Here is a 17922-nt window from a genome sequence, read left to right as displayed (position 1 = left end):
CCATAACCCACTGGATTCCTCCTTTCCCACCAGAGCCCGAGCTACACGGAGGTAGAAAAGTTCCACTTGAAATCCAGGGACTCCTTGTCAAGCGGGATGCACCTCTCCGGGTCATCCGACAAAACCATGACAGTCCACTCGGAGCAGGAGCAGCACTCCCCGCCTCTCCCGAGCCCAGAGCCCCCCCACCAAAGGGCACCAAGCACCCAGGGACTCTTGCGGGGCTCTCGCTTCCCTTCCCTCCCTGAGCACTTGGAGGCACCTTCCGAGCACCAGGACATTCAGAGACACCTCTCCGACCCAGTGCTCCCTGGAAGTTAGAGACTGCAAGGCAAGTCAGGAGGAACCTCAACTGCAAGCTGGGTCAGTTGATGTCGATTTTGACTGCAAGGGTAACACATTGGACAATGCCATTGGCTCAGGGGTATAATTTGTAGCTGTCTTCTGCCACCGTGAAAGGAAGCGTAGCGTGGCTGGATTCCAAGGTCGACGTTTTCCAGCGGTTCCCAATAGAGTAGGTTTCATTTGCACATTATAGTGAACCCAGAACAGCTCTTTCAGCCACCAAGGAGCTGCTTAGGCCAAAAGGTACCCACCGCCTCGTCCTTGCCAAGGCTTCCTCTCAAGAATGGCACAAGCCAAGCGACCACAGCGACCACAGGAGGGCAAATCCACAGCTCTCGGCTGTGCTGGGAGCTCTCTGGAGCAGGGACCATGGGTTGGTACCAGGCTAAGCCCAGCAGAGCCCGCGGGTGCTGCAGAAAGGGTGGTCAGCACAGGAGGAGGGGGAGATCTCCACGGTGTGGTCCGTGGGGAGCTGCAGGAGGGAAGCCACGGGCAAGGACAGAGGGCAGAAGCTTGTCCTACTTGACTGCCACTGAGAAACTAAGGGCCGACAGCTCCTGCCACTGCAATGCTTCAGCACGAGTCCCACAGGGCACTGACTCCTCCAGCGAGGCCGGTCACGCCTCGCAAACCCCCCCAACACCTCCCACTCCTCCCCAGACAAATCCAACCGGTCACCGGCCTGGGCGTAAAGCACAAAACTCAAAAGCACAATCCCAGAGAGCTGAAAAGCCCCGGACGCCTCCTGTCCAGCCCTCCCCGCCAGCTTCTCTCTTTTGATAAAGGTTTGATAGGTGCTTCCTCCCGGCCAGCCCCTCTCCTGGCAGCATTCCCGTAGGAGAAGCCCACGTAGCGCCGCCGCCTTCGCCGCTCGGGTAGATGCTGTGACAGTCCTAGGCCGCCAGCTCAAGTCATGTATCGAGCTCCCTTCCAGAGTAGTCAAACTGTGAGCATCTCTTTCTCTGGAGTTTTAGTGTACACTTTGCTAATAAAGATGTTTTTGGCACCTGATGCGGGTGAGGGCTGTGCTCCTTGGGAGCGTCCACGAAGTCGTCGTTCGTTCCTGGCAGTGCAAAGCGATAAATCTGCCAAGACTCCCCCAAAAAGGCTGTGGTCAACCCCCAGCTGCTTCATCCAGGGGGTGTGGGGCTAAGGGAGCCCGTCTGCAGCTCTGACAGGTCAAGGATGGAGCTGGGGGGGCTTTGCCTGAGGTGTGTTTGCAAGATCATTTCTCATACACAGCTTGCTGGTCGTGTGGAAAAGCTGTTCCAAATCTCTGCTGAGCCTCAGCTGCATCCCACTGGGAAGGAATTACTCGGCAAAGATCACACCAAGGGTCCTTGCAGGGAGAGGGGCTTGGATGGGCACAGCCCTTTCCAAACACACCCCCCCCCCACATCCCCTGTGACGGGACACGGCTCCCGTGAGGATGGGACCGGTCCTGGGGGGTGGACCCAGGATCACCCACCACGGCTCCCATATGGCCCCTGAGAGGCGAGGACAGACCCCTCGCCCCCACCGCGGGTTAAACCAGCCACCCCCTCCCGCCCCCAGCTGATCCATCCCGGGATGCTGAGCCCCAGAAAGGAGCTCCCATTCCCCCAGTAAGGCGCCAGGCACGCGCCAGCGATGCTGTTGCTTCCAAAAATAAGCCCCATAATTAAGCTCCGGTTAATTAGAGCTGAGCCCTGCCCCGTCCGCCGCCGGACGGGGGCGGGACTCGAACCCGTGGAGCCCGACTGCCCCCGCCCTCCTCGGGCTGGCGTGACTGACATCGCTCCCAGCCAATCAACCACCGATAAGGGCTCAAGATCCCGCCTCCACCCACTGCGACCCCCAGCAGCCAATAAGATGTCGAGAATGCGCGCCCCCGCCCCTGAAGGGCGGGGCCCAGGGCAGCCATAGGTCACCCCGGCCGGAGCGTGAGCGCCTGTTCTGAATGAAGGGCAAAGCGACCAATAGCAAACCGAAGCGGGCCGAACAGACGGGTGAAACAACCAATAGGCGCATCCTCCACACTGAATGACAGGCAGGGCAGCCAACCGGCGTGAAGTGGGCGGGGCTCCCCGCGTGGCTTCCGCTCCCGTTGTGTGAGGGGCCGAGTCCCGAACGGGCTCAGCGCCGCCGCCGGGGCCACAGCGGGACCGGCTCCGGGAGCCGACCGGGACCCAGCCCAGCCCAGCCCAACCCAGCCTGCCCCGCCACTCCGGGCCGTGCCGAGCCTGCCCCGCTCCCGCCGCCGCCGCGGGGGCCGGGCCGGGCCTCCCCCGCTGAGCCCCCGCGCCGCCGCCCCGCTCCCCCAGCCGGGGGCAGCCCCCCGGCCCAACCATGTCGCTGCACGGGAAGCGGAAGGAGATCTACAAGTATGAGGCGCCCTGGACCGTGTACGCCATGAACTGGAGCGTCCGGCCCGACAAGCGGTTCCGCCTGGCGCTGGGCAGCTTCGTGGAGGAGTACAACAACAAGGTGGGGGGACGGGCACGGGGGCAGAAGGGGGAGACCCTCCTCATCCCGGGGTCGGGGGGCGCCTGGGCACCCCCAGAGCCCTCAGGTGCCCCCCGAGGTGCAGGGGATGCACCAGACCCAGGGTGGTGTCCTCCCTGCTGATGGGACCCTGGGGTGCTGCTGGGTTTGGGGATGATGGTGCTGCTGGGTTTTGGGATGATGGTGCTGCTGGGTTTTGGGATGATGGTGCTGCTGGGTTTTGGGATGATGGTGCTGCTGGGTTTTGGGATGATGGTGCTGCTGGGTTTTGGGATGATGGTGCTGCTGGGTTTTGGGATGATGGTGCTGCTGGGTTTGGGGATGATGGTGCTGCTGGGTTTGGGGATAACGCTGCTTGCTGCAGGGCTGGGGTTGGCCCCTGAGCTCCGGGAACAGCGATGGTGGTGGTTTGAGTCACGTAGGCACCGTGTGCTGCGAGGTCTGTGCGGTGCAAAGGGCTGGAAGGGGAAGGTGTGAGGGTGAGGTGAGGCTGGGTGCTGCTGCTGGAGGAAGGGGAGAAGGTCGCCTGGCTGGGGTATAGCTGGCTTTTTGTTCGTTCCGTGTTAGAGAAAGCTCGTGACCAGGACTAAAGTTTGTTGTTTGTATATGTATATATACATATATATATAAGGAAATTCGACTTCTAACACGTGGAAGAACTTCTTCCCATGGAGGGTGGCAGAGCACTGGAACAGGATGCTCAGGGAGGGGGTGAATCTCCCTCTCTGGAAACATTCCAAACCCACCCCCCCCAGATCACTTCCCTGTGTCACCTGCTCCAGGTGACCCTGCCTGGGCTGTGAGTTGGACTGGATGATCTCCAGAGGTCCCTTCCAGCCCCAACTCTCAGAGAGTCTCAGGCTGTGTTGGGAATGTGCTGTTCCCGTTGTACTTCCTTGCTGTCGGGGACTCCTGTGTGATAACTTCTTTTCAAAAGTATATAAACCACTTTCAGTGATTCCTCAGCACTTTTCCCTGAGAACAAGGGTGTAATGAGGCATGAGATTGTATTTTCAGTGTTTCAGGGGAACCTCACACAGGCAATAGAGGCTGTGTCCTCCTCTCAGAACACTCAATGCAGTCACCTCTGAGCAGACTTTAGGGTGCTAATCTGGTGTAATGAATCATAGAAATAAAAGAGGGATGAGGAGATGGATGAAGTTACAGAGCATCCAGACATTTGTGTGACACTGAGGGTCTTGCCCATGGTTTTATGTGTTTATATCATGTGGCTTTGTCAAGGGGTTTAATGGAGGTTGTGGCAAATCCTGTCAGAAAGTTGGGGACTGGGCTCTGTGCAGGGGTGTAATGAGGGAGGGACAGGGGTGACACCTCTCAGGGTGGTTCAGTCACTGCCCTTTGCTGAGCACGTTGTGGTTCAGGCAGTGTGAGTTCTGTTGGTGAGTTGTCTCCCTTTCCTCGTGAGCCTTGTGCTTCTGGGAGTGCTGCTGGGGACAGGCCTGAAAACTTTCCTTTTGTTTAAAGACCAGCTTGAAAATGTTTTTGTAGTCTGTGCTCTGAGGAGGTAAAATAGCAAACCTGCCAACAGCTTGTTGTTTAGAGGTGGCAGCATTGGTTAATAAGGGGATATACATTTATGCTGCCTTCTCTTTAAGTTTGGAGCATTCCCTGGGGTTGCTCTCAGTTTCAGTGAGATCAGATCTGCTTTTCAGCTCAGGCTTCAAGTGTAAAGCAGCTGAGTCAACCCCCTCCCTTCTGCCCTTCACACTCACAGTTGTAGCAGACAGAAATTGTGTAGGACTATGTAAATTATTGCTGTCTGTAAATATTCCCCAGGGCTTCTCTTGACCTCTGAGCTCCAGGAATAACGATTCTGTTGACTTCAGTCCACAGAAGCACCACATGCTGTGAGGCCTGAGTGGTGTAAAGAGCTGGAAACTAATTGTGTGAGGGTGAGATGAGTCTGGATGCTGCTGCTGGAGAAGGAGGGATGGTGTATGATTAAAAATTAAACCTGGACAATAAATGCAGTGAACATAACCTTCACTTTGCTGTGTCTCTGATATTTCAGAGTGATTTTTTTTTTCTTTCTTTTGGGGGTTTCTTGTTTGATGCTTTTTGTATGAAGGCAGTTAACAGGGAGTCGTCTTGGCTAATTGAAAGTGTTGTTATTGCTCAGTGTTTTGATGTTGTCTCCTTTACTTTGGGGACCAGAACACTCCCGGGAGTGGTGTTTCCCTGCACTGTCGTTATGCTGCCTTGCTATGACTCTCACAGCTTTGCTGAGTCCTTCAGAGGGTGATGAAACATCCAGGGAATAGTTTCATGCTCCAGATTGGGAGCTCTTGGACAGGCACAGGTAGGGCTGTGCTACCTGCACACAAGTTGTAAACTCTTTCAGCTTCTGTCTATGTTAGTGCTATACCTAAAGGAGCAAAGGGAAAGAACTGAAGCTTCCCTATTTAAATATTCCACTGTGCTCCAAAGGGCCTGGAGCAGTTGGTTTTACAGCCTGACTTCTGGGCTTAACAGAAATTTAAGATTTTTGCAGAGTATGTGTGAAGTTTTGTCCTTCTGCGTATAATTTGCCCTTCACGGTTGAGATGGTTTATATTGCAGCTTCTGACATCAAAACACACTTATAGGTACAGTTGGCACTAATTAAAAGGATAATGAAAACTGATTTTCATTTCAGCTTTCTCTTTGCACTGACAAGGTCCCAGTTACGTTTCTGTTCCTGATGTTGCAAGGGTTTGTTCCAAATAACTGCCTTTCTTCCTTATTAACAAAAATAGTCTGGAATAGCCTAGCTTGCTTAAAGTCTAACCAAATCAGTGAATATGCCTTTTCCTTATTACTCTTCTGATTTAGGGTTTGTTTTAAAAAGGTGCTTTTAAAAAGACTTAATTTGTTGCAGCAGAAGTGCTCACTGGGAGGGAATTACAGGGAAAGAAAGAGAGAATTTTTTTTCTTGTTTGTCTCTGATTTTCTGTTTCTGTAGTAATTACCAGAGTTTGAAGCACCCACAGGTTACATGAAATGGCTGTTTACACCTCTGCTTTGAGGGGAACTCGAATGTATTGGCTGCCAAACCCTAATTCCCTGCTATCCCCAATTCCCAGACACCTCCAGCCCCCGTGAACCCTCACTCTAAGGGCTGGATGGCACAGCCTGAAGTTGTTTGCCAAGAACTGTTTGAACCCCAAAGGAGTTTTGTTTCAGCTTGTGCACCTTTGCTGATGGAATCACTGGTACAAGAAGCGAGATGCCTTGCTCCAGTTGGAAGAATTAAACAATTTGAGGTGGTGTTTCCTGAACTTCTTGGGTTGGGGAACTGCTGTCAGGCTTTATAATCCCTCCTGGATCACTGGTGTGATGGGAGGGAATGGAGGTGTTCACAGGTCTCACCGTTTAAAATGTTCCACAGGCTCCTGGCTGTGGCTTCTCAGATCAGGAATGGCCTGTGGAAAACATCAGGAAAGGCTGATTTTGGGTCTCTGTGCAAGACCAAACTGGAGCCCAGTTTAGAAGGCAGGGCCTGTGCTGTCCAGTGTGTGCTCCCATCACTGGACTGGACAGACAGGTTATGCTTCCCAGATGCTTCCCAGATTGCCAGCTTTTCCCAGACAGAACCACAGAGGGTTCAGGGGGGGTGTTTTGCCAGAAGGTCACTTGTTCTGTAAGATTGAGCATTGCAGAGAAAGATTGATTGCACGTTGAAGATTAATTGGTGCAGTGACATCTTTCTGATTGTACATGACCCTAAAGTAATTGTGAAATGTCATCTTGGTACTTACTAATTGGATTAAAGTGTTGTAGTTTTGGGGTTTTCCTAAAGTACTGAGAACTTACTTCACTGTTCCTCAAACCATGTAAGAAAAAGAAGCTGTTACCAAATTCTGCACTGTTTAGTTCTGTGCCTGATTTATGTTGGAGATGTGATTTTTTTCAGAAGTTAAGGAATGCTGATTAAAGGCACTTTATTGCTCAGATGCACTGTTGCAATTAAGCTTTATGTTGATAAAGACTAGGATTATGATAGCAAAATCCACATCCAGTTTTAGCATATCTTGATGTATTGGAGGAACAAATAAATATTTAACATTCCCAGCTACTGTCGTGGCATAATTGCAAAACTAGTGGAGATCAAACACACTGGTCCTTGTTTTCTCATGGAATGAGTTACAGGGAGATGCAGAATGGTTCAGATTGTCTCCAGGGATACAATGACAGGGACTTTTTCCTTAGCATCACCTCAGTTTTATCTGGGCTGGACCTCAGGCCCTCCCTTGTGCAGCAGCAAACCTTGCCTCACAGAAGGGACACACAGGACTCCAATAAAATCAGCATCCTGGAAATCATTCCATGGTTCCAGCCTGCACAAGAGGATGAGTGGAGGGATTCTGTAATCACTGGATGTGATCAAGTCCAAAGAGAAGAGTCACAGCTTTGAATATGCTGAGCTTGGGAAGAATGGATCTCCTCCAGCAGAATTCCTGCTCCTGCCTCCAGTGCCTCCTGCTTGGAGTTACAGTTCCAGTCTCACACCTGACCTGCAGCAGGGGCAGGAGCTATGATGTTGACAACACAGTTTGTGTTCTCTAACCCAGCCTGCACCCAGAAATGTCAAGGATCAGAGGTCCTGTGGTGCTGCATTGCTTTTCCTTCAGTCTCCGAAAGGGTTAAACGTGAATATGCAGTGCAGGAATATCTCCATCACCCCAGTGAAAGTGGGCCCTTTGCTGGTTTGAGATTTGCTTCTGGTGATGAGGATGTTGATTGCTTTGTGTGGGCTTAATACACTGGTGTTGAGCTGCAAACAGCATAAGCAAAGGAGAAATGATTAGAGGTCGTTTGTCTTCTGATCCTGACCTTGCCACAAGATTTTCTATCACCAAGGACAATTTGCTTCCTTTGTAAAATCCGCTTAGTATTTCTGATCCCTCAAGGAGTTAGAAAGCTATTTGTCAATCACTTCAGAAGTCAGGGAGATTTTTTTGACTGATTTATGCTGGAGTGTGAAGGATAATAAGGAGTAGTTGTAATAAAGAGAGGGCAAGGCAGAAAGCACGGTTTTTAGGAGCATACTTGGATATATCTTCTAGTGTTTGTTATGGGATGGAAAGGATGGAGCTTCTCATTGTGGTGGGGCATTTAAGAGCATCTCTAAATGGGCTCATAAAACTGCAAATATTAAAGATCCACTGAAACATTTCTGGTTTTTCATTGGGTGGGGAAAAAAATATGGTAGATTTCCAATCTAGTTAAATATGTGCTTCATTAACCACATTACTTATCCCAGAATATTTAGGGTTTTTCCAGATAAACATCTCTGAAAAAGTCCATTAAGCCAGGAGGAAGCTGCTGTGTGGAAAGTACTAGGAAGTTCCTACTGGGAGCAGCTTACACAGTAATTGTAGTGAGTCGTCCCCACAATGTTTGTGTTTGGGCAGCATTTCACACAGTGGGACTTTCATCCTGTTTGGCTCCCGTCCTCACTGCAGGTTCAACTCGTCCTCCCAGCGCCGTTTGTTCTCTGAACACTTTCTGACATGTCAATATTTTTCTAATAACATCATGTCTGGGACCTCAGGCATTACTTCAGGTGTTGTCATGACCAGGCTGCGTGGAGATGGTTTCTTGTTTGCTGTGTCTTGCAGCACTCTCACAACGGGGCAAGTTTGGCCCTTCCCACTGTCACATCACTGTGCAAAAACACTCATTTGGAACTCAGTCATGTAGAATCTTGCAGCAGACCTGCTTTCTTGGTCTTTTCATACAAAACATTTGAATTGAGTAATTATTTTAGCTTCCCAATATTTTTTTTTTTTTAAGGTTTGAATTCTGATTTACTTTCTGACTCTCTGATGCGATTTATCTGAGTCTTAATTTCATGCACTTGTGACAGAACGTTTTAGGTCGTGTGATGTTGAAAAAACATCATGAAACATTCATGAAAACTGCCGTGATCCATCACAACCTGCAGGGTTATGGCCAAGAATTCCATGATTTGGACTTAATTGTGCAAACTGCAGCTTGTTCTGTTCCCTGAGGATGACATTGTCAGCATCAGAGTCAGAATAACGTTTGTGCACTTTAGGTCTGTGACTTAAACTGGGCTTTGCAATGTGAAAAAGAGAAGGGTGGTCTTTAATCCTTTAGGACTGGATTTCAGTTTGTTTGGGGTTATCTCTTCAAAGCACAGCACTGTCTGGTGGTGGATACTTCACTTTGCTGACATGTCCCAGCCAGGAAGCAAAGCCTTCATGATTTCTCATTCCATTACCTGAGATTCCTTCTGTATTGTCCTTGAGGTGACAGAAGGTGTCCTGAAACACACTCAGTCTTAATGCTCTCATTAGAAATCAATGTTTTGGTAAAATGCTTTCTTTTCAATCTGGTTGCTCCCAGGTGCAGCTCGTTGGTTTGGACGAAGAGAGCTCAGAATTCATCTGCAGGAACACCTTTGATCACCCCTACCCCACCACAAAGCTGATGTGGATCCCAGACACCAAGGGAGTCTATCCAGACCTCTTGGCCACCAGTGGGGACTACCTGCGAGTGTGGAGGGTGAGTAAATCCTCCCTAGGAAAAGATGAACCATGGCATCAGTTGTGTTGCATATTGATCTCATTTTCATTCAAGATTTTCTTTGCTGCAGTAATGTGACTAAGTACCGAGCCTGTAGGAGAAGCAAAAGTATCACGGTAGTTGCTGCTTTAATCAGCTTATTGAAGTTGGAGATGATGGTTGTGTTTTCCAGAGCTTTAGGATGTAAAGCTGAGAGGAAAGAACCCAGGATTAACTCCCCATGTTTTGTGCCAGTGGAACAAGTCAGGTGATGTTGCTGTTAAAGTCAGATACGTTTCATTTTCTCTCAAGGTGGGTGAAACCGAGACCCGGCTGGAATGTTTGCTGAACAACAACAAGAACTCAGATTTCTGTGCTCCCCTGACTTCATTTGACTGGAATGAAGTGGATCCTTACCTGCTGGGTGAGACTGAGAGAATGCTGCCTTTTCAGCACACCACTGAATTTAGTCTGGTGGAGTCTGAGCTGTGACTTTGTGACCGGTTAATGTGGTGACCAACCAATGGGCCAACTGCTGCATCATAGAAACTGCCATTGTCTTGGGTTAAAATGTTTTAAAAAATTAAAATTATCACCTCATGGAGACTTTTTTTATTTCTTTGGATTGGAAGGTGCCCTCTCCACTACAGATGGGTCACTCAGGTTGGACTAGGGGTGTTCCTTATTTGGGGATAGGGAGTCTTGCCCCTCAGGGCTGCTGAGCTGCTGTTGCAGCGCTGAGTGAGGATGTGCATCGACTCCTGTGACTTATCTCAGAGTGTTCTGCGGTGGATAGACCAAGCTTTGTGTTTTGTGAAGCCATTTCAGCAGCAGCAGGAGAGCCAGGAGCCCTTAATTCAGTTGGAGGAGGGGGCTGAACGTTTAAGGTTTAATTATAGCCTGCGGGACAAATTGTGAATCCAAGATGACTGATCCAGAGGTTTGTTTCCCAGAAGAGAACAGCCATTTATGTCAGGGGGGATTTGCCCAGAGATTAACAGTGATAATATGTCTTAGTAATTATTTACTACATGATTTATTTTTTGTGTGTTCCATCTCTCATCTCTTAAGAGCTTTACTGCAAACCCCACCTTCGGTCCAGAGCAACAATCAATTAATAATAACACGCTATCACAACACTGATTGAATTTTGGTTTTGGCATGCACATGAGATGGGCAGGATGGGAAAGTTCATCTCAGACTTGCATCAGGCTTCCAAATAGATTGAAGCAGACATGAGCTATTTACCCTTTATTCCTGTGTGGAAGGCTGTTCCTGCAGCTAAAAGGTTTGGGTCATTGAAATGCAAGGAGGGCTGTTGGCTGTTTGACATTCTTGGGTTTAATTCTATTCTCGTGGCTATTTTGATCTGTAGATGTTGGGGGATATTACATTAATCCAGGAATTGATTAAATCATTTGGGATAATATCAGTTTTGCTAACAGAAGTTTTTTTGTTTCAGGTACCTCAAGTATTGACACAACCTGCACTATTTGGGGTCTGGAGACAGGACAGGTTCTGGGAAGAGTAAATTTGGTCTCTGGCCACGTGAAGACCCAGCTTATTGCACATGACAAAGAGGTGATGGGGGTTTTTGATTGTTGGCATTGACTCTTCTTAAAGCAGTAGAAAAGGAACAGAACTTTTCCATTTTTCTCTTTTTTCTTGCAAAATGTAATGGTCCGAAAAGATCATTTATCTAATGTTAAGTTATACAGTTTTGAGTACTTAAATGCTGTTGGCAATTGAAACTACTCTTTTTACTCATCATAGACTCTGGACTGGAGCTCTTGTTTTACCAGGTTATGCTCCAGAATGTTTTAGGCAAATGAGATAAAACACCAAACTGGACTTGAAATCAGCTGCACGTCAAAGGCAATAAAAAACTTGCAAGATTCTCCCATTTTAACTTATTAATATTCATATACAATAATATCAATAACATCATATATCAATTTTCAACAATAATATAAAAAAATCCGAGTCTGGGAAATTGATACATTTTAGTTTCAGTGAACGATACTAAATTAAATTTAATTAAATTTAATTTAATTACATAAACATATGTTTAAGTGGGGGCTTTTTTTCCTCCTTTTGGCAAACGCAGCAGCTGAAAACTTGCTGGGAACATGAAGTCTTTGGCAGAACGGGTCACAGCTAGCTGTGCTGCCTGTACATGAGGTGATTTTTGCTGGGAGTGGGGAGGCACTGTGCTGTCTGGAGCTGTGTGTGTCCGTGTGCAGGTGTATGACATCGCCTTCAGCCGGGCAGGGGGAGGCAGGGACATGTTTGCCTCGGTGGGAGCGGACGGCTCCGTGAGGATGTTTGACCTGCGTCACCTGGAGCACAGCACCATCATCTACGAGGACCCCCAGCACCACCCCCTGCTCCGGCTCTGCTGGAATAAGCAGGATCCCAACTATCTTGCCACGATGGCCATGGATGGGATGGAGGTGAGGCACCAGCTCCTCTCCTGTAGGTGCTGGAGTTGGGACTTTTGTGGCTTGTTATTATTTCGTAGTTCATAGAATCACAGAATCACAGAATCAGTTGGGTTGGAAGGGACCTCTGAGATCATCCAGTCCAACCCTTGATCCAACCCCGCTGTGGTTCCCAGCCCATGGCACTGATGCCACATCCAGTCTGTCCTTAAACACCTCCAGGGACGGAGAATCCACCCCTTCCCTGGGCAGCCCATTCCAATGGCTGAGCACCCTCTCTGCAAAGAAATTCTTCCTGATCTCCAACCTAAACCTCCCCTGGCACAACTTGAGAACAAGCTGGCAGTGGCAGATTAAGGACCAGTTCTTAGTGCACTAAGGAGTTAAAGAAGTGACTTTGGCATTATAAACTTTAAGGCTCATATATATTTCAGAGGAGACTGTGAGCAGCTTGGCAATAATTTTCACATAAAGTTTTAGTCACCCTGTTCTTTCCCAGCTCAGTGTTTAGTTTGTCACCTGTGCTGCTTAAGGGAAGCACAATTTGTTTGCCACAATTTGTGGCACAACTCACAAACCCCCTGTGAGATCTGAGTCCTTTTGAGACACACAACACACTGACCCTCCAGAAGCTGTTCTTTGGGAACAGTATCTGCTTGCCAGCTGAATCCTTTAGGAAAGAGCCATATTTATAGCCTGAGCTCAAAATACTTAGTTTTTTGAAAAAATTTCTAAAAAATATTTTTAAATATTAAAAATTGCCTTAAGACTATTTAAATATTTTTAAATATTAAAAAATACTTTTAAATTATTTAAAATTATTTTTAAATTATTTATACAGTTAAAGATTTATTAAATCTATCTTTTTAAATTAATAATTAATAAAAATCTATTAATTCAGTTGTGTTTTGTTTCTGAAGGTTGTGATTCTGGATGTGAGAGTTCCCTGCACTCCTGTAGCCAGGTTAAACAACCACAGAGCGTGTGTAAATGGAATTGCTTGGGCACCTCATTCCTCCTGCCACATCTGCACAGCAGGTGAGTGTGATCTTACAGGGGAATCGGAGTCTTTCACTGCATTTGCAAAATCCTCTCCCTCCAAAAGGTTATGCAGTTCTCTGCCTGCTTTTTGCTAAAGAATAATTGCACTTTAGAAGCTGTTTATTAGTGACTTTCCTAAATTTTTACGGAAATAGGCACCACTGGAGTTTTATGGTGTGGAAGTCATGAGCCCAAGTGCCCAAACTGTGCATCTGCTCTGGCTAACCCTATTTATTAATGCTCCTTAGGTTTTTTGCAGTCCAGTTCTTAAATGTTTTCAGCTACTGTGAGTTCCACTGATCTTTTGTCTCTCAGCTCTGTCCTGGATAATGTATAATGATCCAAGTGTATTTTGTTGGAGCATAGGTGCTGTATTTCTGGCTGGAATATGGATCAGGGCTGCAACAGCCGTGTCCTATCTGGCCTCTTGGGCTATAAGCCTCGGTAGCCACATGTGGAGATGTTGTTACACTGTGACTCTACCCCCAACCTTCTCCTCCCCGTGCAGCTGATGATCACCAGGCTCTCATCTGGGACATCCAGCAGATGCCTCGTGCCATCGAGGACCCGATCCTGGCCTACACAGCAGAGGGAGAGATCAACAATGTACAGTGGGCATCCACCCAGCCAGACTGGATAGCCATCTGCTACAACAACTGCCTGGAGATCCTGAGGGTCTAACTCTGCTGCTCCATGCCCCACTGAGGCAGGGCTGTCTCATTCCCCTCCCCTCTAAAGTAAGAACACCACCAGTCAAGTGGCCAGTATCTGTTGTTGCTTTGCATCTACTGTTACAAGGAACTGTTACAAGAATCGATGGCAGGCCTCTCCTGTCTCTCAAGACTCTAAAATGCAGAGACGTGCTGAGCCTCTTGGACCTTCTGGGTTCTGGTTTTCTTGTCGAATTCTTTTTCCCTCAGTAAAAGTTCTGTATATTTGTTTGTTGACTGTATTAATAAGCTTGCAGGCTTTTAAGTTGCTGCATACGTCCATGTGTTTGTCAGCCAGCTGGGGCAGCACATCAACCAGTTTAATAGATGCAGGTGCAAAACAAGGTGGGGGGGAAAAAAGACATTGATGTAACAGCCACCTTGGCAGGAATCTTTATCATTCCTGTTGTTGCTGCCTCTAAACTGTTTAAACGTTTGTATGTTTTTTATATATTGGGCTAACTTTCTATTGAGTAAGGTTTTTCTCCCTAATTCTTACTTTTGATATGTGATCCACTTCCACGTGCCCACAGCAGGACCTGTTCATGGATACAAACCACAGTAACACTTCAGGCTCCCTGGCAGTAAAGGCCTGCCAGAACTAACTGTTGCCTTGGCTCCCTGTACCTGGTGACCTGGGCAGAATTTCCTGGTGCTGTGAAGTACAAGTACTTGTTGCACAATTTCTTTACACTTTTCTGATGCTCAAGGCAGTTGTTACTATGGTAGGCCTTATTTTTAAATTAGAACTGAGTTTGTGTGTACCCTGCAGTTGTGTTAGCACACAGAACGGTGGTAGGTTGCAGAAAGAAGATCCATGCATGACATAAGCTCCCAGGAGGTAACAACTCCTGAAAAAAAAATGTATTTGTAATGGACTTGGGGTTGGCACTTCCATTCAAATGATTTCCCCTCGGAAGACTTCCTATCTAAACCAAAATAAAATGGTTTCACACTTTGTAGCTTGCTTGATTGGCAAATAACCTGGGCAGGGTTTTGTGGTTAGCCTGTACCTTGGAGCTTCTTTGTGCTTGGCCTGTGTTCTGGGAGGTCTTGAAGGGAGTGCAGAGCAATGTTTTTGTGAAGTGTGTTTGCTTTGTACTGTCAGGTCTTGTTGAGTGAGCGAGATGGGTCAGAAAAGCTGGTCTGCTATCCAACAGAAAGCTCTCTCTGAAAGAATTCATTCCCTAATGCAATGCACAAAGGTGGATTTAGAAGGAAAGAAACTGTGCCATTGAGACCAAGGTTTGGCACTTGTCATCCTCTCCTGGCTTCTGGGGATGTGCCCGAGGGCTGCTCTTTGGAATAGTGGATTGCTCTACATTAATACTTCTCGACCAGAGCTGAGTGGATTAGGCAAGATAAAAATCTTTGTTGAAGTCTTAATACAACACAGGTACTGGGATAAAAGCTCTGCAGTGCTCTCCAAATGAAGACATGACAGCCAGAGCTGGTCTGGAAGGGTGTGCAGCCCAGTTTCCATGTAAATGTCAGAAACTATCAGAATTGTCTTTCCACCTAATGAGTATTCACCTGCAACTGGAGGCAGTTTATAAATAGTAGGACACTGGCAAACCTGGATCCTGTCAGTTTGTGCAGGAAAGACAAGTTGGGAAAGCGATTGCTGTGGAGCAGTGAGGCTGACACTGGGAACACTGTCAAACCCAGAACAGAATCTGCAAGGGTTTGTCATTCTGGGCAGACAGAAATACCCTTCTGCAGGCAGCTCCTCACCTTTTCTGAGCTTCTGGAGCTCAGAAAAGCATTGCCTCAGGAATTTGATAGGAATTCATTAGGGACAGCTGTAGTCCATCACTGCTTTTGATCTCAGAGAACCAAGAGACTCTCACACAGTTCCAGCTCACGTTGTGTCAGTGACACTCTGTGTTCAGTTGTGGGATTTCTGACAAAGCTTCTTTTGACTTGCAGGTCAGTTTTTCTTAGGAGCAGCAGTGCTGGGAGTGGTGTGTTCCACAGACAGGTTTCAGCAAGATGTCAGAGCAGTGTTAGCCAAACAATTAATTACCACTTTTTACAGCAGCACTTCCTCAGAAACTGGAAAATGCTTCTGCAGAGTGAAGTGAAAATTAGGATTTTCTTAGCAGGAGCATCTAATGGCATTCACAGCTTTAGGACTCATCTGAAATACAGGCTTGTCATGCATTGTTTAATTACAAGTGGTAGGGATAACATGCTGTGTTACCAAGAGGGAAGTACCTGCAACATTAGGACTTTCTGTGTCCCCTTTCTGCACGAGTCAGAGATGAATGTTTCTCTTGCTTGGCTGAAAAATGCATCTTTTATAATTGTATTATGCTTTAAAGAAACTATAAGATAATTTAGTTGGAAGTGAAGTCACTAAAAGACTCCGTAGGCTACACTAAAGGACAAAGGCAGTTTATTCCCAGAGGAATAAAATGTGTTACACTAAGATGATGAGAAGAGAGCTGGTATAAAGGGACCCAGTCTGAATAGCCAGGTAGATTCTCCTTCTGTTGGAAAACAATCCTGTTAGGGACCTGAAGAGGATCCAGTGTCAGTTCTCCATCCATAAAACTGCTTGAAGTCTATTTGTGGAATTGGGTGCTTATTCCAGACTTGTCAAAGGCAAGTGAAGGAATCTTGTAGGCTCCAGTGGGTTCTAAATAAAGCCTATATGCTGTTTGTTTAGCCAGTTGGGATACCTTCTGGATCTCCAGCATATTGCTTTGGGCATAATCCATTGTCATTCTTCACATGAAATTACATTTTAAATCACTAGAGACTGTTTGGGCACAGGGAAATGATACTTAAAATAGCTTCAAAGAAGTCACTTGAAAGGTTAATGACTGAAAAGACATGAAAATCCTCAGGGGTGAGATGTTCTGTAGTGCAAATGGCACTTCCATATAGACAAGGAAGGGAGAGATTTTGGTGCCCTTTTGCCAGCACCTGCTGACAGTGGCAGGGTAGGGAATGCTCTGGTTCAGGTTCATCTGCAAGATAAAATAAACCCTGAGACTTATCACTGGAAGAACATACAGTTTATCACATTTCACCTGCCTAACATTCGATTAGATTGGGTGTAAACTCCCCATAATCATTATTTTTCCCCAAAGTTTATAAAAAGAAATAATTTTGTATTTAATTTCAATTATTTGGTGCATAAGCAGAGAATGCAGAACAACTGCTTGCAAATGCCTCATATCTTTTGAGTATAAAGTGACATTAAGGAAGGAGTGAGCAAAGCAGAAAAGCACGTGCTGGTGTTGGTCCAGGCCAGCCTGATCTGGGACAGAAATACTTCTCTCTCTGACTTAAGTAGTTGTGTGTCACCTCTCCAGGGGGTTAATCCAAGATACTAAACTATTGTTTGGTTGTTATGTTCTTTTTTTAAACCAAGCTTTCCACAGATTCCTACTCTGGTGTGGGCAACCTGTTGGCTCTCAGCCAGGGGGATCTTGATGATGTAAAACTCGTTAGTGAGGTGAAGACCTGCAGCCAACAAGGTGGATGTGGAACTGTGTGTGCTGTGGTGGCAGCTCTGTTTATTGTCTAAATGAGGTGGGCTAAGGGAGCTTGCATCTCTGGGAATTGTACTTCTGTGTGCAGGGATTTAAAAGGCAAGGATTTGAGTGCTTTGACAATCTATTTAGAAGGAAAACACGGTGGTTTCGAGCCATACGAAAGGAGACTGATAATACAGGTTGTTCCTTATGGAACCTTGAAATGTGCTTAACGGGGGAGGCATTGCCTCTCATAAGTCAAAGTTAATGATCCTTTCAAAACTTAGCTGTAATTACTCTCCTGAATGTTCTGGATAATAGTAAAAAGCTCTATTTTTGCCTGGTGGTGCAGTGAGAAAGCTGCATCAGTCTGGAGTGTAGATCAGTGCAGAGCCCAGGTGAGGGGAGGGGTCCCATGTACGGAATTCACAGATGTGCTCGGGCTTGTTTGAGATGTAAATGAAGAGCTGAGTGTGTCAGTTTTGTTCTCTTGCAGATGGCACTTTAACAAGTATATTTTTGGTAGGATTAGGAGGAGAGTCATCTTTTCCTCAGCCCTTTTATGGTAGGAGTTTGTCTGTGTTGTGTAGAGAATGTTAAATACAACAACCACCAAAATCCTGAGCTGTGGTCAGAGTGGACCCTCATTTGTTTCTACTGAAAACCAAAAACATGAGCACTTGACAAGACTGTAAATGTTAAACTGAAGCTTCATGTTCTGAGCTTGACACCATCCTGTAAGACCAAGCCAAGGGTTGCAGTGCTGGTGTCACCCCGGGAGTCCCTTTTCCTTAGGAACCCGATGGTGTTTGGGAATCCCCTTTTCCACCATCTGAACACAGTGGCAGCAGTGACAGGTTGGTGTTGTAAGGATGTAGCTGGATT

At 47.0% G+C, this 17922-nt stretch overlaps 2 protein-coding genes across 3 annotated transcripts in view; both read left to right on the top strand.

Annotated features, from left to right (window-relative positions):
• Positions 1-1356, top strand: part of KCNH6 (potassium voltage-gated channel subfamily H member 6) — a 34176-nt gene extending 32820 nt beyond the window's left edge. For both annotated transcript variants that reach the window (XM_027747154.2, XM_027747145.2), the window contains one exon: positions 34-1356. In XM_027747154.2, coding sequence (XP_027602955.1) covers positions 34-321 — 288 coding nt within the window. In that variant the 3' untranslated portion in view covers positions 322-1356. The remainder of the gene's footprint in view (positions 1-33) is intronic.
• Positions 1357-2595: 1239 nt separating this feature from the next.
• Positions 2596-14510, top strand: DCAF7 (DDB1 and CUL4 associated factor 7). Its single transcript, XM_027747166.2, has 7 exons — positions 2596-2811; positions 9202-9360; positions 9673-9784; positions 10823-10941; positions 11604-11813; positions 12722-12839; positions 13351-14510. Exons 1-7 carry the CDS (start codon positions 2674-2676, stop codon positions 13521-13523), a joined length of 1029 nt encoding a protein of 342 aa, XP_027602967.1. The 5' UTR covers positions 2596-2673; the 3' UTR covers positions 13524-14510.
• Positions 14511-17922: the final 3412 nt, after the last annotated feature.

Source organism: Pipra filicauda, unplaced genomic scaffold, assembly GCF_003945595.2.
Source record: "Pipra filicauda isolate LSUMZ 115617 unplaced genomic scaffold, ASM394559v2 scaffold193_size2426894_pilon, whole genome shotgun sequence".
Lineage (NCBI taxonomy): Eukaryota > Metazoa > Chordata > Aves > Passeriformes > Pipridae > Pipra > Pipra filicauda.
This window is presented reverse-complemented; position numbering and strand designations above follow the sequence as displayed.

Excerpts from the sequence above, each read along its gene's own strand:
- DCAF7 (XM_027747166.2), top strand. The coding sequence starts at position 2,674 with ATGTCGCTGCACGGGAAGCGGAAGGAGATCTACAAGTATGAGGCGCCC. Across the intron at positions 9,361-9,672 it reads ACTACCTGCGAGTGTGGAGG|GTGGGTGAAACCGAGACCCG; the intron begins GTGAGTAAATCC and ends TTTTCTCTCAAG. Across the intron at positions 11,814-12,721 it reads TGGCCATGGATGGGATGGAG|GTTGTGATTCTGGATGTGAG; the intron begins GTGAGGCACCAG and ends TTGTTTCTGAAG.